The sequence below is a fragment of the Micropterus dolomieu genome, linkage group LG01 (genome assembly GCF_021292245.1).
Source record: "Micropterus dolomieu isolate WLL.071019.BEF.003 ecotype Adirondacks linkage group LG01, ASM2129224v1, whole genome shotgun sequence".
In the NCBI taxonomy this organism is placed as follows: Eukaryota; Metazoa; Chordata; class Actinopteri; order Centrarchiformes; family Centrarchidae; genus Micropterus; species Micropterus dolomieu.
Window position 1 is genome coordinate 15,388,667 of NC_060150.1, and position 27,721 is coordinate 15,416,387.

Sequence of the window (27,721 nt, forward strand, 5' to 3'; positions counted from 1 at the left end):
TGTTTCCATCTGTGTGTTTGATGTTGATATGAGTGTGAATTTGCATGTGTTGTCAATAGTTGTGAATCTGTGTGCTGTACATGCATGTATCTGCATGTGTTAGTGCCCTGAGATGTGTGCTACATGGTTGAATTTGTGTGTGTGTGTTTGTGTGTGTGTGTTTGGCTCAGATCTTTTCACAGCTCAGTTACAGGTGCCAGCTCCTGCTCTTTATATTTAGTAGCCGGGCCTTTGTTGAGCGGCTAGTGGTGAGGCGGGTGGCCGGCCAGCTGCTGGGATACTGTTCAGTGTCAGCTGTTACTGGCAGCCAGGCAGCACGGAGGAGGCTTGTCATAACCTTGAATTGGAATTGTTTTGTATGTGCACAGCTGGTGAGCTGCTACACTTTGTCGGCTGTGATAGCAGCTGACACCAGACTGTGATTTGTTTAGTGGTGGGCACGCTGCGGCCCACATTGGTAACTGCCAGTTCTGACAGAACTTCACATTCACACACACCCTGAATTATTTGTATTTCATAAATGAGTGTGCGTAAAATCATGACTATCAGGACGGGGCAGTCTCTGTTTTTGGAGGCTTGTTTATTTGCCACAAATAAACCTTGCTTCACCTTGTGCTTCCCTTTCCAAGATTTTCACTTGTCATTTTAACTGGAACGGCGTCGCCCTGCTGCACACAATGCACAACGTTTATAGCATTCAGAGTGCCGAGAGCAAGAGGTTAAAAATATTTTGACTTGAAGTGAAAAGAGTGGCATGCTGCAGGTTGTCAGTAGCTTGACAACAAAAGCAGTAGCCGAGAGGAGGGCTTTTTATGTTTTTTGGCACGAAATGAGGGGATGAGTAGGATAAACAGTCTAAGTATGTGTTGTGTGTTTTTTTGTAAGCTGGTGGAGCCCCTCACCCCCAGTGGAACGGCCCCCAACCAGGCTCAGCTGCGGATCCTGAAAGAGACAGAACTGAAGAGGGTTAAGATCCTGGGTTCAGGGGCTTTTGGAACAGTTTACAAGGTCAGTGTGTTTATCTGCATTTACAAGTGCCTGTTAGGGGTGTGTGTGTGTGTGTGTGTGTGTGTGTGTGTGTGTGTGTGTGTGTGTGTGTGTGTGTACATATTTACGCACGCACCAGTCCTCATTCAAATGTGCGGCCTACGCAATATGAATCAAACATCAGGGAGTCCACTAAATGGCAAAGAAGACACTCAAAGCACAGCGTTTCTTTCACCAGACACTAACCTCTCACAAGTAGGACAATCCTGCCTTGTCAACCTAAACAATAAGCATAAACATTTCCCTTTGTAACACTGTTTCCTGACAGACATGAGCCTAGGGCGGCTCAAGGACCTGGAACAGAAACGGCTGTTTGCTTGCCAACTTCACTGCCCTCAGCAAAATTATTCATACGAAACTCTGCAAACTCAATGAATAAACACTGCAGTTTCTACCACCAGCTCTAAATTCCTCTTAATTAAAGTATTGATCAGCCTTTTTGATTTTAAAGCCATATTCTACTACAGTTCATCTCTGCAGACATGGTCCAACATCAATTTAAAACCGTATTATGGACCAGAGCTCTTTGCTTGTAGCAGGTGGTTCCTTTTAGTTACTATACAGTTCATGCAGCTCTTTCATAATTAGCCTTGTGGCTCATCTGACAACAGGCTGGGCTTTAAGAATAAGGAACTGTATTTTACAGTGAAAAACAGATCATGAGAGCAAAGTTTTGATCCCAAGAATGGGGTTCATGCATGTGCAGGCTAGTTAAATCAGACCTGCAGAGAAATGTTAGCAGGACAGTAGACTGTGTTAAACACAGGCATTGTAATCATCAGGGCCCTAGCCATAGGTGTTTTATTGAGACTTAGAGCCGTGTGTTTATGGTGATTGCCTGGATTTTCAGGGCATCTGGGTCCCAGAAGGTGAGACAGTGAAGATCCCTGTGGCTATTAAAATCCTCAACGAGGCCACGGGTCCCAAAGCTAACGTGGAGTTCATGGACGTGAGTATTTATGTTGGAACAATTTGTGTCTATTTTGGCCTGTGTGTATTCCTGTTTCTATGTCCGAGCTGTAATGCCGTAGCCTTGTCAAAGAGACGGCCGACCCTGTCACTTTGTGGGATTGTGCATTCGGCGGTAAATTCTTATGAGAGTACCATCTCAGTCAGAGTCACTAATAAAGTGAACTCCACCAGGCTGTACATGCCGGGCATGTATTGAACGAGAGTCTATTAAAAAAACAGCACTTGTTTATGAGATATGGCTTTATTGGAATCCAGGAGTGATAGAGGGGGGAAGAAGAGGAGGAAGGGGGTGAGCTGGGGAGTTTCCAATTCTTCCCATCTTATCTTATGTCACCATTCTCCTCTTATTTTTACAGCCTTCATATTAAATGTTTTAGTCTTAGTTGGAATATGTTAGTTTCAACTCATCAGTGTTAAGAGAGCTGGATGCTTTGCCCCTGTGGCAAACTGCTGTACCCCAACAAGAAAACCTTTTTTTTATTATTATACCTTTATTTTACAAGGCAAGTTAATTAAAAACAGATTCTTATTTACAATAGCAGCCTGACCCCATAGACCACTCTCACAAAAGAGAAGTTTGCAATCAGGACACAAAGTATTACTCTCTGTCTTGTGAATTGTTGAAAGTTTAATATTTGTTAAACTGTCCAAAAGCCAAGACAAGCACTTTTTTATATATATGTGACATCATCTCAGTGGAAGGCGGGGCCACAAAGACAGTCGCTAATGCACATGTGCAGTGAGGCTGCACAACACGGTTGCCGAAGCAAACCAAGAAGTGGAATTTCCATTGGCCTCCATCTTAGAGTACTAAATCCATTTGATCCGTGCATAAGCATTAGCTAACCACTGTGACTGTCCCATGTGAGTGAATGATTACTTGCAAATAGTGATCAAAAAGGCCATACTATGCACAGGGCATAATGTGTAAAATCATGTTGTCCGCAGTAAGTCAGCTACTAACCACGGTGCTGGTTTTCCTCCTTCCATATTCGTCCTTAAGAGAGAAACTGCATGCAACATGGCTGTGCTCCCACCTTCTATTTCCCTTTCTGCCCATGTTTTCCTCCCCTCTTCAGTCCCTGCATCTTCCCGCTACTTCCCCCCTCTCCTCTCCTCCCTTCCATCTCTTCCTCTTTCCCTTTTTCTCCCAGCGGGGTCTCTGTCCATCCAGAGCCAATATGCTCTGTCTGCCGGCTTGTTAAACAGCAATCTAAAGGCAGGCTCACGCCTCGCCACTGGGAAACTAGCCACTGGAGTGCCAGCTCCAAACACACTCTGAAAATTCACACATATAAACACACACACACACACACACACACACACACACACATAACCAAACAGCGCACGCTTTGCAACAAAAGGCTCCCCAGGTGGTGGTGGCCTCGTATGTGAGAGCTGCAGAGTGATTTGCTTGTGTTGGCAAATATATGAATTTGAGTGATTATTTGATATGCGGAATGCAAAGCCCTAATATTACACTAATTTAGTGTGTTTTGATGCATGCACACAATTGCACTTTCTCACACACACACACACACACACTGGAACCTGCACCAGTTTCACACAGCTCTGCCAGTCTATCACCCAGTGTGTGTGAGGGAAAGTGAGCAAGTGAACTAGATGGGAAAGGAGGGTCAGCCGGCAGTAATGGAGGTCAGCGCTCAGGGAGATGAGAGAGAAACCAAAACGCACAAACGGTTGCGCACACACACAAGCCCTCGTCACGTTTACACTGAGAGTAGAAAGCAATAGCGAGAGTTTAGCCCGACATAGTTTACGACTCCCGGGTCTTTTGGGATCACAGAGTGAGAATAAAAGCACTCTCTCCTTCTTTCTGTTGCACACACAGATGTGCTCCTTTGCTCTTCCCCTATCTCCCTTCCTTTGTTTTCCTCTCTTGAGCTCAAGGTGTGAGGTACGCCCAGTGCAGAGGTGTTTGGAGTTGTATAATGTGGAGCTGTTAGGGGGAGGCAGGTGGTTTTATGAAGTGGAGATGTAGTGGCACTACTTTGGCCCAGGAGGCACTGTTTAAATCAGGGCACTGATGGTGCCAAAAGCCTCTCTGTGGCCTAAGGCCCCCCCTTTCTGTTTAGAATTAATCTACTCACACCAACACCACCACCACTCTGCCTCTAAGCTCATTCTTTAGCATCTAAATTTAAAAAGGCACCTCATCTATCTATCAGCTGCCCCGGGGCCAAGCCTGGATATACACCTCCTCGACCATTTGCTGTATGCAGAGACAGATAGAGTGTGTGTCCTTGAGTATGTGAGCGTGAGTGTTTTAGAGAGCTGCCAAAAGAGTCTTGTCTGCATGTGAGGGTGTGTGAATGAGAGAGAGCACGCTGGAGAGCGGAAAAGACATGAGAAGAAGGACTGAAGTGAGTGTTTTGAAGCAATGACTCTGAGTGCGGCTTCTGCTCAGCCACAATATACATACACGCCGGCCACGAGTATCAGCCCTCGCCATCATAACACTTCATCACCACCACACATCCTTCTGCTTGCAGCTCCGCAATAACAATTACCCAACGTTGAGTCCCAACTGTTCAAACCTCTATGCCCATCTGCTGCCGAATGAGATGAGAGAGAAGACAGAAAATGCATTTACATGTCATATCAAACAAGAAACCAAACACATTGTGACTCTGTATTACTCAGCACCAGACATTCTTAAATATGCACTGCTCACATTGTGTGTGTTAATTTTGTTGGTGCAACATTCACAGTAGTAAAACTCTGTGTTTTACGTTATGTTAAAATATAGATAGAAAGTCTGCATTTGTGCAGCTTTGAAGAAGGATTTTCTCACACAATGAGAATACTCTGTGGACAGAAGCTTTGCACGCAGATATAGTCATCGACCCACAAGTCTTAATTTATGCTTCTAACTCCACCTCCAGTAGGAAGTCTTCGGAACACAGTGCAGAATTATCCATGGATAATAGATACAGACACATTCAATTCTGCGTTAAAAACTGAACCTAACATGACTTGATAAACAGAATATCTACAATGGTTCCTAACCTTGGGGTCAGGTTCTCACCTCTTCAAGCCTCTATGAACACAAACCATGTAGAAATCTCCCTCTTTAGTTGGAAGTGCTCACCACTCCTGTCCATACTCAAGCGATAACTTACGATAATTGGTCACAAGTACACATTACTTTATTTTAAGGGGTCACAAGCAAAACAGTTTGGGATCCGCTGGTCCATACAATTATCACCAACAACCAGCTGGCCATGCTACCGAACATGTATGGGAACCTTTTCTTTTGGCTTTAGCACCTCTTATCAGCTTCTCAGTCCTTTTTAGGAAAATCCAAATTAGGGCAAAGCAGTGGAAATCTGGCCAAGATGGGCCATGCAGATGGCAACAATCGCAGAGGGTAATAGCTTAAAAGACCTGTCAGCCAACCGAACATCACCCCAAACATATGGTTCTTTAAGCATTCATGTCCCTTTACTTGAATCTTTTCTGACATCACAACAAAGACGCACATTAGCCGCTGTAAATCAGCTATTTAGACCCTATGTCTTGTGTCTGTGTGTATTTAGTCAAGGAAGTTGGGCATTTCTCTCTAGACAGAAGTCATTTTCATTGCCGGTGGCTAGGGCTGGGCAATAAAACAATAGTAATTGTCGCAATAATTATTTCCTCAATAACCATATAACCAATGTTCAATTAATATTAATTTATTTGAATCACGAATGAATTAGCATTTTATTTTTCCATTAAGATATTTATTTTGCTTACGAAAAGGGACTGAAAAAGATCTTAATTTTAGTCATGCATATTTGTTGAGAAAAAATGTTTTCATAATAGTTTTGAATGTTCTACCTCAGATTTGTTAAGTGATCTAGTGTTTGGCATCAAGTGTTTGTCATGTTCAGACAATAAAAGAAAGTTTAGAAACACAATTAACCATCTTATTTCTTCACTCAGGTGCAAAAATCTGCCTTTAAACTTGAAAGAAATAATGATGACATTTATTGGGATAACTATTGATATAGAATCGACATACCGTTATAATATTTTTGGCTATATCGCCCAGCTCTAGGAGTGGCACTTAATGACCATAGAGTTGCAAAGAAGGAGGAGATCTCTGGTGCCCCTGGATCCAGAAGTAAAAATCTGAATGATTTTTTCCATAGTTAGTGTTATGTGACCCACAGTTGGAGCACTTCTATGGCTTAGAACATCTGATCACCAAGAATGAAGTTCAGTTGCACTGCAAATGGTGGACAAAAGCTAAAGATTACACTGTTGAGATATCTGTTTGGAACTGATTAGGGTACATCTGTATTCCCAGCCATGAAATGCAACAGGCTTCTTAGTCCCTCTTTGTCCCCCTCCCCCCCCCCTCTCAACCAGGAGGCTCTGATCATGGCCAGCATGGAGCACCCCCACCTGGTGCGTCTGCTGGGCGTCTGCCTGAGCCCCACCATCCAGCTGGTCACCCAGCTCATGCCCCACGGCTGCCTGCTCGACTACGTGCATGAGCACAAGGACAACATCGGATCGCAGCTGCTGCTCAACTGGTGTGTCCAAATCGCCAAGGTAAGCTAATACAAACAGGTCAAAGGAGGACAGCATCTGGTGGTGCTGCAGAGTTTGTGTGTATGTGGCTTACTGTACTGTATTTGTTGGCAGGAGTGAGGGTTGAAATAGATGTAATGGGTTTGCGTTAATGTCGCATGAGTCTTTCCCCAGCCAGCATGTGATGGATGTTGACATTTAGAGGCTTGCCAAGTCCAGTGTCACCACAAACAATCACAGATTTTTGCAAAAACTTATCGTTGCACATTCCAAATGCTTGTTTCATTTTTGAACTCCTTTCACAATGTCCCTGATCTGTGTGACCTTTCAGTTAGATGCTTTACTTACTCAGGTTTCCATTGTTGTTCAGGCTCAGTGGCATTGGATCAAGATCTATGCATAATGTTTGCTGCAAATCAGAGAACAGCAGTTGCCCGTTTGAATGTGTCATTGTAAGAACAAGTACAAAGGGTTTGGGTCTGTTGGTGGTAACTTTTTCGTATAAATCTCTTCTAATTCGCCCCTGTTGATCCTAATTATCATCACTGTTTGACACGCTGATCATTCTCACAACCCTTTACAATGACATGATAGCCCGCTGACTTTGTTCAGCAGCAGACAAGCCTAGTTTGCCGTGAACTCTGTCTTTAGAAGCACGTCCACATACATTATTCTTTCAGGAAATGACTGACGGTGCAAGAAATTAAAGACCCAATCTCTGCTACCCAAACAAAAGGTGCACTCAGAATCGTTGAAAACGGCAGTAAGACTTGAAATGTTGTGTGTACTTTTGCTTACCCAAAGAACATTTGTGTGTTGTTTGTAAATGAAGTCGAAGCAGCCAGACTGCTTGATAGTGCAACTGCTGGGAAAGATTTAACTTCTCTGAGTTATAACTCCGGGATGGGAGTAGGGTGCGAGGCTGCTTTTACATGCGGTGCAGGCAGACATCTGCTGTGATACGAGGCATCCCCCATCAGCTCTGGAAGCAGTAGGAGCAAAAGAATGATCCGACAAAAGGCTGATTTACTGCTGGCACGGATCAGCCTGATAGGATTTTAGACAAGACAACAACTGTTAATATTTCAATAAGATTTGCTTTTGTGCTATCAAGTTTGCCAGTTTGCTAATGTGTATTCTAAAGATGAGTGGTTCTGAGGTTTAAGTCAAGCAAATATACTTTTTTTACTTCCAGTGCAGTTATGCTTCCAAAGTGCTTGTATAATTAAAATAGCAGTCAGTGATTTCACTGGTCAAGCCAAATACTCTATATGGATGGACAGAGCATCTGTGTGGCTTGACTGCAGACCAAAATTCAAGACAAACTGACCAGTTAAATGGCTAAATATAAACAATGAAATTTATCACAGTGCCTTATATTAATATTAACCTGTCATAGTCATTGCCACTGTTACTACAGAAAGAAGACACAGCTTAATATATGCCTTTTATACATAACTTCATGTATCTTGAGTAAACTCAACAGCTAACAGTTATCACAAAATGCTAAATGCAAATGCACCAAGGGTCTGTCCACGTGCTGTAATGGCAGCTGAACTGAGACTGCTGTTAGCCGTAGTTAGCCACAGCTGTCACATGTAAAGTGACTGGGGGGAAAAAAAGCTGCAGAGGTTTTAGTACATGCAGTTGCAGTGTTCTGATCCTTTTCTTGCTCATACTCCATTCATATGAGTTATGCATTGTGTTTGTGTTATGGATAGTTGTAAGCTTCGGGTGTATTACCACTCTCTGGACTAGATTTGCATTTAGCTCAGGAAAACTAAGACATGTGATCAGATTTGGAATCTGGCTAAAAGAGATGCATGTAAATTGTAAGCGAACATGCTTTTAAACAGTATTAATTTTAAGGAGAGATGGTTTTACTTTACTATACTACTCATTAGCCATAAGGAGTCAACAACGGCTCATAAGGGCGTTACTTTTAGCTGTCTTTCATACCAGTTGTCAGTGTGTTTTAATGCTATTGTTGCCATTAGCTTGCTTACAAACTAATTGCGTGTTTTAAATGACCGGCAGTGCGTGAAAGCTCTTTCACGGACCATTCTTCAGATCATGTTCTCTTTCTAAAGCACTCCTTTATCACTTAGTCTATCATATTTGATTTGTATTGATCATCATTAAAGTCATTATATTCTCGTTTCCTCTCTGTCATTGATGAGATCTTTGAGTTCATAGGGTGGGGGGTTAAGTGTGGGAAGTCTTAACCCTTTAGCCCCCGTCATGTATGATCCCCAAGAGCTTGAGGAACCAGTTACTTAAGCAGGTACTTATAATTTTATTCACAAGTGTCCTCGAACCACAGAGCGCTTTGAGATTCAGTTCAGTAAGTAGGTTGATTGTGATTGATTGCAATATGACCTGTCCTTTCCATTTCTCTCAGTAGTAAGTAGATGCTATTTGAATGCTAGTAAGACCCTCATATGTGTAATTTCAACATCTCAGTGTATTTTTTGAATGGCTTCATTGGTTTCACAATATAGTAACGATTACTCGGTATGAGCATTTACACAGAAGCCCAGATCAGGTACAAACAATTTTGTAATCACTTAACTGCTGAGGGTGTCCAAAATTTTTCATAAAACCTTCAATAAGTAGTTTTTTGGGGGGGACCATCTGGGGTCAACAGAAATTAGTTTGTGTCGCTGGCCACATGATGAATGTTAAGTCCAATATTCACTCTCTTTTAGCTCTTTTTTGGCCTCTACAAACTTTTATTGGGAATATCTTGCTCTGTAGCTGCTAAATGCTCCACTATGTTCACCAGCAAGTTGCTAACTGTGTGCATCTGCTGTTCGAGCAGGTGTTACAGTGGGTTTTGTCATTTGTTGTTTGAAATTAGCTTACTTGGTGTTGGGGGCTCACCAAAGTCAGCAAGCTTCTTATTTTAGGGACAATGAATGTCCAGACAAATGTCATGGCAATCCATCAAATATTTGTTGAGATATGTCAGCCTGGACCAAAGTGGTGGATGGACCAACCAACCATCCGACAGACATTACCATCCATGAACCCATGCTAAACACCCAAAGCATGGCTAAAAACAAAAAAAAAAGCTAAACTAAAATGAACTCAATCATTTCTAAAGAATACTGAACTGCTTATGAATCAATTTAATGTAATTTAATTCCACTCCCTACTGATAGAGGTATGTATTCCCAGTTACAGCAGGGAGTCCATTTAACAGCATGATTTTCAGACCACACAACCGTGGCTCATGGAGTTAAAATGCTTACAGCATTAAAGGCAGATTGCTTGGCTCCTTTCTGTTATATTAGCCTCTTGGATACTCCTCACAGGTCCTCCATCACACAGCCTCGAGGTATTTTTCAAGCCAGAAAAAGACAGACATTCTCTGTGGTGTGTCCATGAGCATTATGGTGCATTTCCATTTATGTGTGTATTTCCGTTTATGTGTGAGTTTCTGTGTGTACGTGAGCACATGCCCGTGTTTGGGCATGTGAGCCGAATAAATAACTCTGAGCCCTCTTCTCTGAGTGATCTTTGCGCTCTCAAGGTAATGATGGGGAACCTGTCCTCCAGGAGAAAGAGCATCCTGCAAAAGACACACAATTTTCTAGCTAAAGGGGGGAGTCATTTTCCTTCGGTCTTCAGTTAGCTTTGAAAAGGGTGTTGTTAAGATAGAGGACAGAAGAGAGGGAGATACAGTATTAAAGAACAGTGACAGAAAAAGATCTTTACATCTTTAGTCCATAGGACCTACCAAGACCAAGGTCCTATTGTGATTGGTTTACAAAGTGGATGCATTTATCAAAAGTACCTTATCAGGTTCCTTACTTAAAGGAAATGTTTGACATTTTGGAAAATTTGCTTTCACCTTGCCGAAAGTTAGATGAGAAGATTGATACCACTCTCATATCTGTCTGATCAACATTAAAGGAGACCTATTATACTGTTTTTCCAGTCCTATATTGTAGTTCTGTGACTCCTGTATGGCAGCTTTGCATGATTCAAAGTTCAAAAAAATTATTTTCGGTCTTATTCTGGTTCTTCATGTAGGCCTTCATTTCAGCCTCTGTCTGAAACAAGCAGTAAATGCACCATCTCTTTAACCCCCGCCTCAAAGCCCTCTGTCTTCTGATTGGCCAAGACCTGAAGCATGTTACCAGGCTGTTGTTGACACTGAGCGGTACAGACAGACTGAGCGTAGCTGTGCGAAGCAAATGACCATATATGGAACACCGGCTCCATTTAGCTCCATGTGTCGTAGAACGTAAAAAGCAGTTCAAAACAGAGCGTTCAGAACAGGAGGAAATCTGAGGTATTGGCTCACAGGAATTTCTTTTAAATACTTTAACCTCATTATTTGAAGCTTTGTCCATGTTTAACATGAACATCCAACATTGTAACATTGTAGATAAGTCATAAAATATGGAAAAGCATAATAGGTCTCCTTTAACAAAAAAGATATAACTTAATAAGTGAGCTTTAGGTGCCGGTGGGAGACAGAGCCAGGCTCGATGTTCCACCCTATTTCCAGTCTTTATGCTAAGCTAAACTAACCTGCTCCATCTTGACATTTTAACGGAGAGACATGAGAGTGGTAGCAATCTTCTCATCTTAATTTCAGCATGATAGGCAAGTGTTTTTCCTAACTTGTCAAACTGTTCCTTTAAGTAAAAGAAGCAGTGCCACAATTTAAAATGACAATTCCTCATTAATATGTTTTTCAGTAGCGGAGCAAAGGAAATGTTTCAATCATCTCTCTTTATCGCAAGGTGAATGAAAGAATGGTAAAATACTTACCTGTGAGATGTAGTGCAGTAGAAATATAAAGTAGCAGTAAATTGAAACACTGGGGTACAAGTACCTCAAAACTGTACTTGTATAAAGTACATAAGTGAACATACTTAGTTACTTTCAAGAACTGATGAGTACATATGTTGTAGTGTATTTATCCAGAGAGAAATGATCCCTTTTGTCTGTCCATTCTAGCTGCCAAACTGTATGAACAAGGCAGAGAGAAACTCTGTTCTATATTTCACCATAATGTCTTGGCAATTTGCCAGAATCCCTCCCCTACAACCATCTCCACTACCACCGTCACAACAACAGCACAAACACCAGCCGTATGTGGGCCCTGACCCGGGCAGGTGACCGCTGCGCCGCAAATTGATTGGCCGAGCCCTGTCGCCAGGCAGTGACTCTTCATCACTGAGTGTTTTGGGCATTGAGATAATGGCCCCCATTAATCTACAGCCACACTCAGGGCTGCCCCACTCCCACTGCTGCACACATGCACGCACGCGCACACACACACACACACACACAATGACTGACGCACACATAACGACACACACATCCACTTACACATATTATACAGGACACACACAGAGGTCTCTGTAGATCTGTGTGAATAGACTCTAATTTATTAGTCGAGATTGTTCCTTTCCTTTCTTTGCCTCTCCTGTCTTTTTGTTGTCCTTTTCTTTATTTCCTTTCCTCTTGTGTTGTGTACTGCCCCTTCCTTTCCTTACTTGTTCTTTACTGTACTTTCCTGTTCCTCCTTCTTTCCTATTCTTTCTTGTCCACTCTTGTATTTCCCTGTACTTGTCCTCATTTCCTTTCCTTTGTTTCCTTTTCTTTCCTCTTCTTTCACATCCTTTTCTTCCTTTTGTTTCATTTCCATTTCTCTTCTATTTACTTCCCTTTCCTCTTTTCTGTTCTTTGCTTCCCACCTTGACCTTACTTTTGCCCGACATCTCCTTGTAAATTACCCAAGTCACATAACCTCAAGCGACCCTGTGTGTGTGTCTGTGTGTGTATCATGGTTTTATATCCCAGTGGGGACTTCAAACTGAATGCACAGTACTCGATGGGAGCTCATGGGGACAAAAGTTGAGGTCCTTTCGGGTAGAGACTTCTTTTTGAGGGTTAAGACTTGGTTTTAGGGCTCAGGTTACAATTAAGGTTAGGTTTGGCATGTAGTTGTTAAGGTTAGGAGGATTAGGGTAAGGGGCTAGGGAGTGTGTAAAATCAATGAAATGTCCCCATGGGGAGAGACGAACAAACATGAGTCTGTGAGTGTTTGCATGTGTGCAAATGTATGTAGAAAACTTGGAATTTCGCAGTACAAATAAATGACCTCTTTCTCGCCTTTCTGTATATCTCCTTCTTGTCTCAATCTTCTCTTTATCACTCACTAACTGAATGTCTCTCCTCCTCACACACACATATACAGAGGATTTCTTTCATTAGGTTTTGGATTATTAATGGAATAATTAGGTTTGGGATGTATTTTAATGAACAAATCAATCACTGAATTAAATATGGGATCGGAACTGAGTGTATGCGAGGCTACGGGAGTCTTTTAATTTGGCTCTCCTCTCTCTCTCTCTCTCTTTCTCTCTGTCTTCCTTTCACAGCCCCTCTCCTCAGGCTCAGTGTAATGAAAGTAAAATAGATTCCGCAAGTTGCTGCCCTGCCGGTGAAATGATTGGCTTTGGCACTGAAGCCTTGTCTGGATGAGGGTCTTGAATGGAGGTGGGGTGACTGTTGGACAGGGTATCTAGGCCACAGTCTGGCCTTTGGTTGGTGAGCAATAAGGAAGCGGAGCGATTCGTATAAACATACCCCACGGCCAAACTTGTGGCCTAACATTAGCACAACATGCCCTGCAGGAAAACCCTCCAGTTAAAGCAGCACTCTGCTGTCGTGACGGCTCTGGACGGCATTTTGCAGATTGACGGTGCTAATGATGGTGCCGAACATTGCCCTTAAATAATTTCTCTGAGGCGAGCTTGATACTGCACTTCCTTGTGGTAAAATATGCATGGAAGCATGTGTGCACAAGCAGTATACTGCCCATGTGTGTGAAAATCTAAGCACATATGGAGTGAAAAAAAGAGATGCCTTCACACACTGACATAAATGCACACCCACACAAGATCTTCTTTTTCTGGCCAAATCAGCAGACATCTCCCCCCACTGCTTAGTTAGGGAAAGGAAAACTAAATTCTGGGGACTTTAACATTTGGCTTCTGATCGTTGGCCCCCATATGTGTGCTACTATTCTTGCATGGATGCACAGATGTGTACGCTTCCACATCAAAGTGTGTGTGTGTGTGTGTGTGTGTGTGTGTGTGTGTGTGTGTGTGTGTGCGCGCATGCGTGCTTGTGCATGTGCATTTAGATTTGCATCCCGTGGTGGCGCACCGGAGATGCCACCTGATGGCAGGAGCTCCAATCTGGTCAAGCTTAGTGTGGAGCCCTCTGTGTCATTCACTTCCCTGCAATGCCGCTCCGTGCTGAGCAAACACATCTCGCCTACACTCATTACTCTTCTTCCTCCTCCCGCTCCACCCCACCCCCACCACCACATATTCTTCATCTTTCCCTTCATCGCCTGAGGATGGATTCCAGGCTTGGCTTTGAGTCATATCACCTCCCCTCCTGTGCTCTTGTGTCTATCATGTCATTGCATCTCAATGAGAGGAACGTCTCAGTGGACTCATGCGGACCTGGGTACGTGTATTTAGACATTTACACTGCTGCTGACATGGCCCTGATTTAATTTTTTTTTTCCCTCCCCGCGACATATGTAGACCGAATGTTTGCTTGATAAATACCGGAAAGCTCGATGGATTTTCACTTCTTTTCTATCACGGTGTCAACTATATGGACACGTGGTAGGGAAACCGTCCTGGTGGATGACACAAGACTCAGTACAGTTTTTCCCTGACTTTATCCAAGTAGCTTTCTTTGCCTAAACCTATTCAAACCTTAACTATAGAGGTGACAGATCATGTTTTGGCATCCCAACTGGAGGGACCCTGAATCGAGGATCTAATGATAGAGGGTGTTACTTGCTGTACAGACAGCAAAAAGCTTCATGGATTTCTACATTTTCAATCTTACTGTCGACCATGTTGACCATGTGGTTATTTTATGTATGATTTCTAACTAAATAGGTTTGAATATATCTACAGTATATGAATATATCAATAGTTTGTATTTCACTTGTCACAATCAGTATATTGGGCTGTATGTTAACTTAATGGGGAGACAACCGGTAGTTCTATGTAAAATCAGACGTTGAGCATTCCCATAACGCCATAATGGTATGATCCTCGTTTCATAACGCCTCTGCGAAGCCTCGACTATGAGATTGGATCAGGCTCCCCCCATCAAAGCATCAAATCTGTGACTATTCGGGGTCAGGCCTAATATTTACATATGAAAGATTTCACAAAAAAATGCTGTTGATACATGTTCAATAAAACCCGTGTTTCTGAATTTTCCTTCTTATTATTTTTTTTAACTGTTTATATTTAAAAATGTAGGAATCCCTCCCACAGATATTCCAGGTGTCACTGTTGCATCTTCAAAGTGTGGATTTTATTTTTAAGACTACATACAGTACGGCTGCTCAGATACCTGATATGAGTGCTCCTTGCCATCCTGAAGCTGTAAATAAAAGGCACCACTGCAGGAGCAATTAGCTACAGAGAGATGAAAACATTCTGAAAGGCAATTACGAATTATGAACTGAAGAGTGACATGATTCTTGTCAACAACATCCATTTAAATTCTTGTTAACAGTGTTAACAACATGATGCAGCCTGGAGGTGAAACATATTTTTCACTTCAGTGTATTTATTACTGGCATGTTGAACATGGGTGGAAAAGTCTGATGCGTGTCAGAAAGTCAGAACCTCAGTCCTAATGCATGGATCCATGCTTGACAATCCATTTTCAAGGTCTGCTTATTGGCTGTTTGCAAAGCTTTTGGTGCCCCTCTTCAACAGATGGAGTTTGATTTTCAGATGGATCTATTGATATGAAAGATTCTTTGCCGTGTTGACTTAAAGGTTTAGCATCAAAGTCCATTTCTTGACTTGGGAACAGTAGATTGGTAAAACATTCCCAACTCAAGTTCGACTCATCTACAGTTTTTGAATGTTTTTTTGTTTTTTTTTGCTTTACTGTTAACTTTCAAGCCAATGTGGACAAGAGGTGGATGAAATCATAACAGAGGCTGAGTTCACATGTCAACAGATCAATTTTTATGACAACTGAGCCGAACTCCTTCTGCTGTTATATTTATTTAGTTTATTTGACACAAGGTCAGAAACAGTAGTAAAGAAAGATACCAGAATATAAGACATTGTCAGGGAGAACATGATGAAGTCCAGGACTTATTCGATCATAGTCCCTGATGTTCTGTTCAACATCCAGAACTCCACTTCCACAAAATCCACTTACAGTTATACAGTTTATATCAATGAAATGATTCTATGTGCATATTTTTTATTGATGAAGGCATTTGATTGAAATCTCCAGAAAAGGCTGGGATTATTTTGTCAAAACAATATATTCCCTTCCCCCAAACTACTTAAATAGACTTGATAGGGGTTACGAAAGGATTTTACTAAATTCAGACATGATATAATACTTTTGGATACTGTAGCTTAAGGGTGAATAGCAAATTTTAAAGTCCTTTGATTTTATTCATAGAAGGAGTTGAATGTTATACATGCATTGCAAGACTTGCATGCATGCAAGACTTTTAAATGGCAAGCAACAATAATATATATTGATGATTCATGTGTTCAGTGTGCCCCTATAGATTCATTTTATTTTATTCTAGTCTATATTTTCTACTAAAACACATTATACTAAGTTATAGTGAATTTAATACTGTCAGCAGGCTATGCCGTAGTGATCCATGTTCAGCACTCCATTTCCCAGGGGCTTTCATTAATAATGCAGTCCTACAATTCTTTGCATCTCAGAGCTTCACGCCGTGATTACCAAACAGTGCAACCCATAATACTAACAAACATCGTAAAAAAAAAAAAAAGACAAAAAACAAGTAATGTGCATCCTGAGCAGCTTTCCCCGTCCTCCAACACAAACACATTCACAAAATCTTCCACACACATGGACACAGACGAGTCCTCAGGAGTGCGTACATGTCCCTGCTGATGCAACAAAATGTGGAAAGGGGGGCAGAGGGAGACTGAGGAGGAAGAGCACGAGGTGATGAGGAGAGAGGGCGGTGGAGGGATAAGCCCCCTGGGTCTTTCTAATTATCTGTAAGGATCAGCAGTGCTCAAGGATGCATAAGGGGAGGGATTTGACTGCCAGATCCACTGGGTAGGAAGGCCTGATTGGATCGGTCACCTCTCCACACAGACCTATTTCTTATGACGCCTGAAGCCGAGGCTCATTAGACACAGGCGTATGCGCGCATGCAGATGAGCGGCGGCAGCGGAAATTCACGGGGATTCTCCCTGCCACTCCGCATGATCACCTGAAATCTACTCACTACGTCAAACTTTCCTTAGTCCTGCAAATGTCATTTTAATAAACCAAGTAAGAAGCAATCCCGCCAGGTTCCGACACGAATCAATTTTGTGCAATACCATTTTCATTTTCTTGAAAATAGCAGCTGTACTATAAACAAACAGGATGCAGTAAGGTGAGGGAAACAACAGCATTTTGTTACTCGTTTCTGTGCCCACACAATTTACTTTTGTATTATCACTCATGTCCATGCAGATACCTGTGTTTTCACATGTGTATGTTAATGTCGACAAGGCAATATGTCCCTTTCCTTATCAGAAAGTAGCCAGTGAGCCAGCCAAATCAAGACCAAGTCCAACAGCTTCCTACCGCGATAATTATCCGCTGTGATTGAAAATGATAACTTCTCAGTGTCACAGCAAGTAGCAGACAAATTACAGGCATTACCGTGAAGGCTCAATGCTGTGTTGAGCATATAGCCAGGTGCGCTGTTGATTCAAAGAAGGATCAGATGTTCTCACTCTCCTTCTTGATGTCACTCTTTCTCCTCTCCATTGGGCTCACCCGTCGTACTCCGAGGCTGCCGAGCTGTCGATGAAACCCCGTCATTACCGCCCTCACGGCCGCCCATGGGCTATCGCAGACTTCACAGGATCCTACTTGAGCGCTGTTAATTGATGCTTCGATAGCCTCGTCACCCAGCAATGACGTTTAGCTGCATCGCTGCAAATGTCATCTTTTGTTGGGGCTGATAATTGATTTGACAGCAAGAGAGAATAGCTTTTAGGGATTGCAACTTCACGTCACCGTCTTTACACAGAAAATGTATATTGCTGATTAAAAAAAAAAGTTGCTGGTTTTCCCCTCTCGAGTTCCACTGCAGCGTCCAAAAAAAAAGATTATTGACATTTGCTCATGTAAATTTGCCAGCAGCAGTCTTTTATTGCCTGCGCACTGACATTTTGGAAGGATCTTTCAGCCCCACAGGGGAGTTGAGATCATGGTGACAGAGCTTATATCATTTTACATTTGGTTCCCTCTCTTGAGGTGGGGGTAATTAAGAACGGAAGCAGGAAGACATCAAGAGCTGATAAAATTCCCGACATTGTTCTAAAAATCCATTCCCGCCATGGGAATGTCAATTGGCTTAACTCACCTTCTACCCCCAGCCCTGTGCACACCCCTCACACTCACAGCTGCATTCACTCTGCTCAGGTTGATAGATTGGTGCATTTTTTTTTTTCCTGCACTGTTATTCCACAACGGCTGAATGCGGAGTAAATGGGCCTGCGCCATGACTGCTGCGCCACCGCTGAGCCGTCGTTATCTATGTCACATTATGTCACATTCACCTGGATCGTTCATTAACCATCCCAACCATCCGGTGACGCAGTCGGAGCTTAATGTTTTCCGTGGAGATAATTCAAGACAGTAAACCACCTTTTGCATAATATCTAAACTTCCTTTTTTTTTTCCTGTTGTCCTTTCTTGCATACTTTGTTATGCTGGACTTGGATGTAAAAGTGCTTGAGAAAGAAATTTGACTCAACAGTGTTTTCAGAATGAAATATAAATTTGTTATGTGCTCAAATTATTAAAGAGAGGTGCATTTGGATTCTGACTGGCTCATTCTCTCTCCTTCAATTTTCTGCTTTCTCTCACTCACACACACACGCAACGCAAACACAGGATTTTTCCACACACACACTTTAGACACTGCCAGCTCTGTGGGAATGCCTCCCATTCTATCTCCCGAGCCGCACACAGCGCATGACAGACGACCACCTGCGCCACCTGAGCGGGCCCATTGTGCGCGCTCCTTATCACACTGGTCCCAGTCCTCGCCGTGTGGACAGTCCCATATTGCTCACATTGTTGCTGCTTCACGCATTTGGCGAAGAGGTGGGGTTTGCAGCAGGGGGTTTAACAGAAGATGCCGGGGGGGGGGGGGCACCACATGCTGCGCTCTTATCGCTCCCTCCGGGAACAGTCGCCTCGCCTTCCAGTTCCTGTACGAAACTGAGCATCTCGCCTCCCCCCCACTAGTATTTCTTGGTATGAATTCCCGAACAAACTGTAGTTTGTGGAAACTGTGCGAGCGTTTGTACCCAAGAGTTACCTTAACATTAAAACTATTTTCCCACGGATAGGCCATGCTGCTTCCTCAAAAAGCACGTTGCCTGGCAACAAATACAGAAAAGTCGTACTAAATGAATTCTGTAACGATTTCATGTTAGTGTATGGCTTGTGTTGATAATACTGCAGACAAATACCCCATCTGTTGAAGACCTGAGTTGAATTTATTACCTGCTGTACTCCATCATGTCCATCCTCCTCTTCCTCCACTTACCTTCCAACTGCTCTCCTTTATATCCAGCATCTTTTATTCCAATGCATCTTTCTCCCCCGCTGAGGTGTACTGCTCCCTGCAGTTCCACACTCCACTCCACTCTTTTTTCATACCTGGCCTCATCCTCTTGTTTTCCTCCATTACTGAAGACTCAGATCTTTAGTCTTCTTTTCTTCCCGTTAGAGAGGTGTTAATGGGTCGCAGACCAGCCATGACCTGGTCCCGTTGCGTGCTTTTAGCCTCTGTAAACAATTCAGGACTCGGCAGAGATGAAAAAAAGACCTTCAGTGTTATTCTAAATTGAGATTTTATCCTGCCTGGTAGCCAGTGTTGGGTCACGGGGGGATAAACAATAAAGAGTAACTATTCACAACAAACCACATCATCTCACAAGTCATTTGACTAAACACTTAAATGAAGGAAAATAACAAATCACAATTGAAAGCCTTCTTACTCTCCATTATTTGGAGTAGACTTTTTTGAGATGGGAATTGATGCTAACATCACTTTGTTGCCTGTAATAGAAAGTGCAACTGTTTAGGTGTTGACTTTGAGTCTTCTCACCTAGGTGAGTTTTCCAGAGACTTTTAGTGATGATATTTATTATGCATTTATGCATAATACAGCCATTTTCACCTTAATAAAAACATTATTGTACAACAGAATCGGTTGACACAACACATTCTCACTCCCAACTCATTACATATGGACGCCTGGTCAAGACCCCTTTGACGCTGATTTTTAACAGCCTAGGAACCCCATTAGTGTCGTTTTTTGGACACATAGGGCTCCGCAGTAAAGTTAGCAACAATAAATGTGCTACACCCGCTTCTAGCTTTCAAAAATGACGCTACAGACTTCCACCGGTGCATTGAACTATGACTCTAATGCAGCATTCAGACCAACTGCGAATTTTCTCCTTGCAACGCTTTCCTCGCGTGAGTACATTCGCTGCAAGTGTTCACACACAACGCAAGAAGGCGATTTTAACGCGATAACGTCAATAAACACAATTCGCCATTACTACAACTGTATGAACCCAAAGTAAACATTTTGCTGTGATTAAATAGCAATAAACGGATTAAACTGATGCCGAAATAACTACAATATGATGCAGATTTTTTTAACATATGAATTCATGCTTTGTCAGGTCTGTCAGCAAGACAGCAGGACAACAACTTCTAAAATGTTTGTTTTCGGAAAGGAGTTTGGATCGATCAGGGTTATTCTATGCTAACTTGGACACAGTAAAGTACAATGATAGCTGGAATAAAAGTTACAGACACATGTTTTCTGAACTCACCAGGTAGTTCAACCTCCTCGCTTTCCTTTCTCCAAGTAATGTCCAGTTTTGTCCTGTTTTTATATAACCCTTTTATATAAATATGAAGTCCTAGTCCGACAGAGCTAACAACGCTAACAACAACACTGGAACCGGATGTGCACGGAAGGTAGCTGGTGAGAAGCTCCAGTGAAGATAAATCAAAGTTGTTATCCCAAAAACTAAAGTAAAAAGCTAATTTAATAAAAGCAGTTAACTCCAAGCAGGTTGCAGCGCTGCTCCCTGCTCCTCTCCCCCAAGTTTAGCAGCTCTCAACCGGCCAGCAGATTTTCAATCCCCCGCTCTGCCCGGCCCTCTTTTACACTCAAACAGACTTTCAAACTGCTGCAACGTGCTGCAGGACTTCCCTTTTCATCTTGTACAATCACAATCACATCATGGTTGTTGGAATACTTGGCTGCATTAATAGCTTAATCAGTTAAAAGTCCAGATCTGTTGGCAGTGTGAAGTCCCCACTGCACATTCACAAACCAACACTAAGTGGCTAATGGGTGACCGTACTGCTGACTTGTCCTGAAGCACACTCTGACTCTTGCAAAGGTCTTGGTTAAACAGCTGTTGAAAGTTCCATAATGTACAATGCTTTTGGCAAAAAAAAAGTTTAAATATTTCAAATTACTACAGTGGCGCTTCATGCTCTGAGGGCTTAAAACATACCCTGGTGTCATTTGGGATGTGCTACAGTGCTGGTGGGTCCTTAACCTTAATGCTTCAGTGTAGCATGTGGCTCACAAAGCCCTCTGTGTGCTGTGAAATGTGGGAAAAGGCTGCCGTGAAAATGCTTCACGGACCTTTTTATAAGGGTTCAAGTACGTGTTTTCTGGAAATGGAGACCTTCCCTGAACTGGACAAAGGTATTCGAACCTGCTGCTGCTGTTGTTGACCGTTCATCTGGCATTGACCTAATGTCAACATTACCACGGAAATGTTGATCCACAATTAGAACGCTAATCTACCATCCAAATTAAATTTAACAATGCATTTAAACATAACAGATTAATTCTAAAATGTCTATTTTTACAGATATGGATATGTGCAATTTCAGAGCTCCAGCCAGAGATGATCACAAGTCTTTGAGCTAGAGTCCAAGTCAAGTCTCAAGTCTTTGTGCTAGAGTCCAAGTCAAGTCTCAAGTCTTTGAGCTAGAGTCCAAGTCAAGTCTCAAGTCTTTGAGCTAGAGTCCAAGTCAAGTCTCAAGTCTTTTAGCTAGAGTCCAAGTCAAGTCTCAAGTCTCTCGTGGTTATTACGAATCCTGTATCACCTGCAGCGTTCAATCCAGGTTGGTAATAAAACTGCATAGCTATAAGGAATTCTGTAACTGTAACCTGTTTTTCATTTACAGAGCCCAACCATGTAATGTGCAATGCAATTAATGAGCTTATTAAATACTGTAAGTCAACACACTCCCCAGACTCTTAAACCCAGTGTAACGTTAACTAAATAAAACTGTGACGTTGCATAATCAACAATAAACCTGTAACCTGTTTTTAACTTACAGAGCACAACCATGTAGCCTAATGTACAATGCATCTACAATTAATGACAGATTATAAACTACTGTAAATCAACAAACCCTGTTGACTCTCAAACCCAGTGTAAAGTTAACTAAATAAAACTGTAAAGTTACATGGTCAACAATAAAGCTGTAACCTGTTTTTAACTTACAGAGCACAACCTGTGCAATGCAGTTAATGACAGCTTATAAACTACTGTAAGTCAACACACCACCAGACTCAAACCAGTGTCACGTTATAACTAAATAAAACTGTAAGGTTACATAATGAACAATAAACCTGTAATCTCTTTCCAGCCAACGGTAATAATTAATTTAACGTGATGGCAGCCAGTGGGACATAAATAATTACATTAATCGACCACCACAAGTTTGGAAAGTAAACAAACGCTCATTCATCTTTTCTAACTCTAACTCGAGTCTCCATCTCTCCATCTCCATCTCTGGCTCCAGCGTAAGATTTCATTTGGGGCTGTTCATTGTGCCTCATTTTATTTTAGATCCTTCCCCACTACCTGTCAAGATTTCATACAAAAAGCAATGGTTTTGCTTCAATAACTTGAACAACTGATTGTGATGGAGACGGTGTTGGCAACAATATGTTCTGAGTGAATGTAATCAGATGCCTTTGAAGTCCTTTGCATGCTCACTGCTACTATATTTTTCTTTTCCAGGTAACCTTTTCGTAAGGTTGTATGTTGCAGTGTCATTGTTCGATCTCACGGTGCCACAGACTTTTAGATGCACTTCTGTTAAGTCCACAAGGGCTTAGGTCTGTCTGGCTCCAAATTCAGTGAGTGCTTAAGGGCTCTGATATGAACTTTAGGAGCCTTTGTGCAGATTGTTAGTGTCTGCAACCCTCCAGACTTTCTAAAAGAAATTGGACATAAGTTATAGCTTTGGTTATATAAATGATACAACCCTTGTGCATGCAGTTATGCTTTTTCACATTAATGCTGTATAAACGTGAAGTTTTATTGTACTTGTTAGGAAACTCAAAGAGACTAGATGCATTTCTCTCAGTTTTTGTACATCAACACGTACATCATCTTTCCTTTAAAGGTCATCTGTAAACATATACTATAAACTTTGAGTGCTGCAGCACAGTGGAAAGTTTGGAGTGCAGCACGACCCTAAATGTAGCCCTCGGACAGCATTGCTTTCTCTACAGAAAAATAATGGCTGAGAGAGAGCACAAAGTGATTTTGCCTTTCGGGCAGGCAGGTACTTTACTCATTCACTGTTAGCAACTTCATACGGTTTTGATTTGCAGATTTCCTCTAACAAAGATGACTATCTGTCACTAGATGACCAAGATGCGTTAGTTTCAGTAAGACAATGAATCAGGAAATCTCTTGAAAAGGTGACAGGGACCTCTGTTTACCAAACATGGCAAGCTCTTCTGCAAGTTTCTGTATGATATTCAATGCATAGTGCATGTAATCACTAATTATCACATTGTACTTCCGTTTTTAAGGACCTCAGGACTCTGGGGATTTCAGCACTTAAATAGTGTTAAAGCAGCACAATCATTGGGACCCTCCCGACCTGAAACCAAGGCTGCCCCCACATCCTCCACTGGGACTCTGGTGTTTACTGCCCGGAGTGGCTGAAAATTAATTGGCTCCTTGAGCTGCCGTACATTCCCCCTGTCAGTGCGATGGCCTCCCCTCATTGCCCTGTCACTTTAAGTCGAAGTGTATTAATGGACTGTGTGGGCCATTGATTCCTAATTCCTCTCGACGTTGACATCGGGGATAAATATTACGCGGCACGGTCGTCTTCGGGCTTATTATAATCAGCATTGTTATTGATCGCCTTCCTGAACCTCCCCCTCCCCCTCCCAGAAGTAATCTATATTAAATACACTTGCAGTTAAATGGGGGGAGGGGAGGAGCATTTTGGGTCTTATCCCAACACATTGTCTTCATATTGGCAAGGAAAGAGGCACAGGAGGTACTTTAGAAGGATGAGGGACACAGGATAAAGAAGTAGGAAGTGTCCCAAACTGGTAGATAAAAGAGACTGAGAGCGGGAGACATGCAAACAGACTGACAGATAGAGATATTGCGAGAGTCACCAAGTATGCTCTGTGAAATATGTCTTGCTTTTGTGTATAGGTGGTCTCCGGGTGGTCTCTGTCAGCGTGTACGTGCGTGTGTGTGTGTGTCTACGGGTCTGTCTCCCCGAGGCCAGCTGATGATGGATGAGAGCTCAGCCAGCGGCGAGCCAGACGTCGGCGCTATCGATTTATCCTCACATTCATCTGGGAGGAGGAGGTGTGCGGGGCGGTTCTACACGACGAACATTTCAACACAATGCCTCGACATGTGCTCACACACCCACACACACATACATACATATATATACAGTATTTTCACTGTAAGTATTTCAAATGGATAATGATTCTCTCGCGCCAGCAGACACGTACGCCTGAAATTTCTTATTGTCTGCTGAGTACAATGACTGCCTCCCTCCTCACCAAGGTGTTTTTATTGATCCACCTACAAAGTGGCATCCACTTGTTTAACATCCAGTCTAATGCACTTCAATTGGGCCAACCTTGCCTGTCTGGCTGTTTTGTTCATCTGTGAGCGCTGAAGACTCAGAGGAGTGTGTCAGCCAAGTGTGTTTGTGCTCATGGGGGCATGATGACACTTGTGCGAAAGATGACATGTGTGTTCGTGGGCCTGTGAGCTAGTGAGTGTGTGTGTGTGTGTCTACTTGAGGTAAATCTTACTGTGTGTGAGCACATTCGCATGGCTACAAACAGGTTTTTGTGCGATTGTCGAGTCCCTGCTCCAGTCCAGCCCATTGAGCAACAAATTACGGCTGCAAAGCCAAGTTGCCATCCTCACCGCTCAAGGCTTTTGTTGTTTTTCCTGGTACTTGCTTTGCTCATTGGGTTTTCATAATTAACGTTAACAAATTGGAAGGGCACCCATTGTTCTCCCTGGCTAGCCATCTTGAAAATGGCCCTAATTACCAGAGGACACACAGGCGACATGTCAGAGACGCAATCTCAGTTATGACTGAATAAGATTACTCTTGAATTGGACACGTTACAAGAAGTACATATTGATGTTGCACACTGCCAGCACAGCCAGTACCTGTTTTTATCTTTTAGTTTTACTAGCTGCTTGGTCCAACATTTAAGCAACAGTGGGGAGAAATACACTCCTGCACGATGTCCTTTCCCCTGTATAAATATTTAACAGTATTGCAGTTATATTTAGTGTTAGCAACTGCTATGTTTCAAAAGTGATTTATCACAAACCATACAGGCATTTAGAGACATTGAAAGGACACACGCTGCAAAAATGGGATTTCCAGTGAGGTCTGTCGTGCTCACGCTGGAGTCTCATGTTGACGTGATGTCAGACAACTGCGTCTCAGAAACCTTGGATTTGAGAAGGGTTCTGTATTTGGCATTGCGAGCCGAGAGGCTGTGCTGTTTTTTCACTCGTCAAAAGTCTGAAGGTCTCTGAATTGCTGTAAAACTTGCCTAGAATTCTCTGTCTCCTTGACTCGTATACAGTATATGAGGTATATCAATGAAAGATTGAATCTAAACGTCTGTGTGGGAGTGTGGTTAATGATGATGACAGGTTATGACAATAATTTTATGTTAGTGCTGACATTTACCGCATCAACGATGTCAGACTGCTCCCATCATGGAATATAAAATGATAAACAGCTCCATGAGACGATTCATAGTCATATCTCCCCCCCCTCCCCAGGGCATGATGTACCTGGAGGAGAGGCGGCTGGTCCACAGGGACCTGGCGGCCCGGAACGTGCTGGTGAAGTCGCCCAATCACATCAAGATCACCGACTTCGGCCTGGCTCGGCTGCTGGACGCTGACGAGAAGGAGTACAACGCAGACGGGGGCAAGGTTGGTGTAAGTGGAGGCATGCGCTTGTTTTTGTGCGTGTACAGTACTTACGTTGCTAACAGTGATTTAACACAGACGACAGCTTACATAAAAGTGGTTGACATAAGTAGTAAATACTGCAACCAAAAAGTAATAAAACAAAAGGTCACTGCTGGTGACAAGGGAAGTTTGTAAAGCTCCAGGGCCAAACGTATTAGTGTGTCTCTTTGAATGTGTGTTTGTGTATTTATGTAGCACTGTAAAGTGGAACATAAGGCTTCAGCTAATGATTATTTTAATTTTCACTTATCTACTGATTATTATATTCTTGATTGGTAGGTGTTAAGTGTATAAAATGTCAAAAAGACTGTATTTTGCTTGTCAAATTACCAGAGCCTGACTCAGTACCCTAAAAATACTTATTTGTCTGACCTACAGTCAAAACAACCCAAAGTAATTTCAGCACTAGTAGTAGAATAAAATTTATCATCTAAAGATGCAAACGTGACTTCTGTATGTCCTCACTCGTACCTCGAGCCACCACTCGAGCATGTATACAACATTTCTTTGTGCAGTAATTGCTACTGTGACACATGTGCATTTTACATTTTTATACACTGACACACAACATTGCATAGCCCACCTGCACACCCTGGCCAATGTGCATTTGCACTTTAATACTTACCATATACTTATTTTAATACTTCCAAAACATTTATCATTCAGTTTTTATCCTAAATGTCTTTATTACACACTTTCTTAGCACTACCTAAAAAATTGCACCCTGCATTTCTGTGCACATATTTTGTGACAAATGAAACCTTTGAATCCTAAATATTGAATTAAAAAGTATGTGTTCACTTTTAGTATATGTCCATACTAACCCAGCAAAATTTGGAAAAGCATCTTTTTCTCTTTGAGAAGACATTTTCTGAGACTAAAAATGCTGGCTTGCTCATATACAGTTTTAAGAAACAGCTTTCTCTGTGATAGCTCATTTTAAATGTGAATACAGCCAATCACACAGCACAGCTGTTGTCATTAACTTGTATTTATGTTTATTTTGTCATTCGACTTCATAACCATGAAATAGTAATTTGACAGACGTCTCAGTGCCGTAAGTTACTTTTTGCCTTGGTTAACAGGTAATATTTATAACCTCAGATCAAATCACTGTTTTCTGCTTGCTCAGTGGTCTGGCAACAGAAACTGAAAAATATGGAAATGAGAACAATTAAATCATGAGCTGTACAGTGTAGAGGTGATGACGGAGCGCACAAGAGGGTAGAACAGAGACAACAGAATAACCAGGCTATGTTGGCTCCACCTTACAAGAGGTTGGCTTTGATGCATAACCTTCTTATTTACCAACTAAAAAAGGATGAGATAGAAGTAGATACTGAGCCTTTTCAATGTGGATTGAGATCTTTCCAAAAAAAACAACCTGAAAATACATGTTCACAAACTCGGCCAGCGCAGTGTGGGAGCAGTCTCCGTCTGACATTTTGCTGAAAGGCAAACAAAAACATAAAGGACTGTATTTTGTGTGTCACAGAGCAACATCTTTACCAATTTCAGAGCTGTGAAACTCTTTTGGTCAGGCAAAGTCTAGTGAACTTAGTTTCAGTAAAATTCAATTTAGAAGCACTTCATCCAAACAAATAATGCAGCCACCCTTTTAATCAGTTTGTTTTGTTTGGGGACCCAGGCTACATTAATCTGAAGCCCCTTCTCTTTTCCTCGCTTGAGACTTGCTATGCAAATTGTCCTGATCAACTCCCTTTATTAAATTG

The 27,721-nt window shown here is 42.2% G+C and overlaps 1 protein-coding gene across 1 annotated transcript in view; it reads left to right on the top strand.

The window, feature by feature from the left end:
* Nucleotides 1-27,721, top strand: part of LOC123976515 (receptor tyrosine-protein kinase erbB-4-like) — a gene marked incomplete at its 5' end in the record, with an annotated part of 114,036 nt that overhangs the window by 70,561 nt on the left and 15,754 nt on the right. Inside the window, 4 exons of the mRNA XM_046058759.1 lie at nucleotides 886-1,008; nucleotides 1,898-1,996; nucleotides 6,397-6,582; nucleotides 25,794-25,949. Of these exons, the coding sequence (XP_045914715.1) occupies nucleotides 886-1,008; nucleotides 1,898-1,996; nucleotides 6,397-6,582; nucleotides 25,794-25,949 (564 nt within the window). The remainder of the gene's footprint in view (nucleotides 1-885; nucleotides 1,009-1,897; nucleotides 1,997-6,396; nucleotides 6,583-25,793; nucleotides 25,950-27,721) is intronic.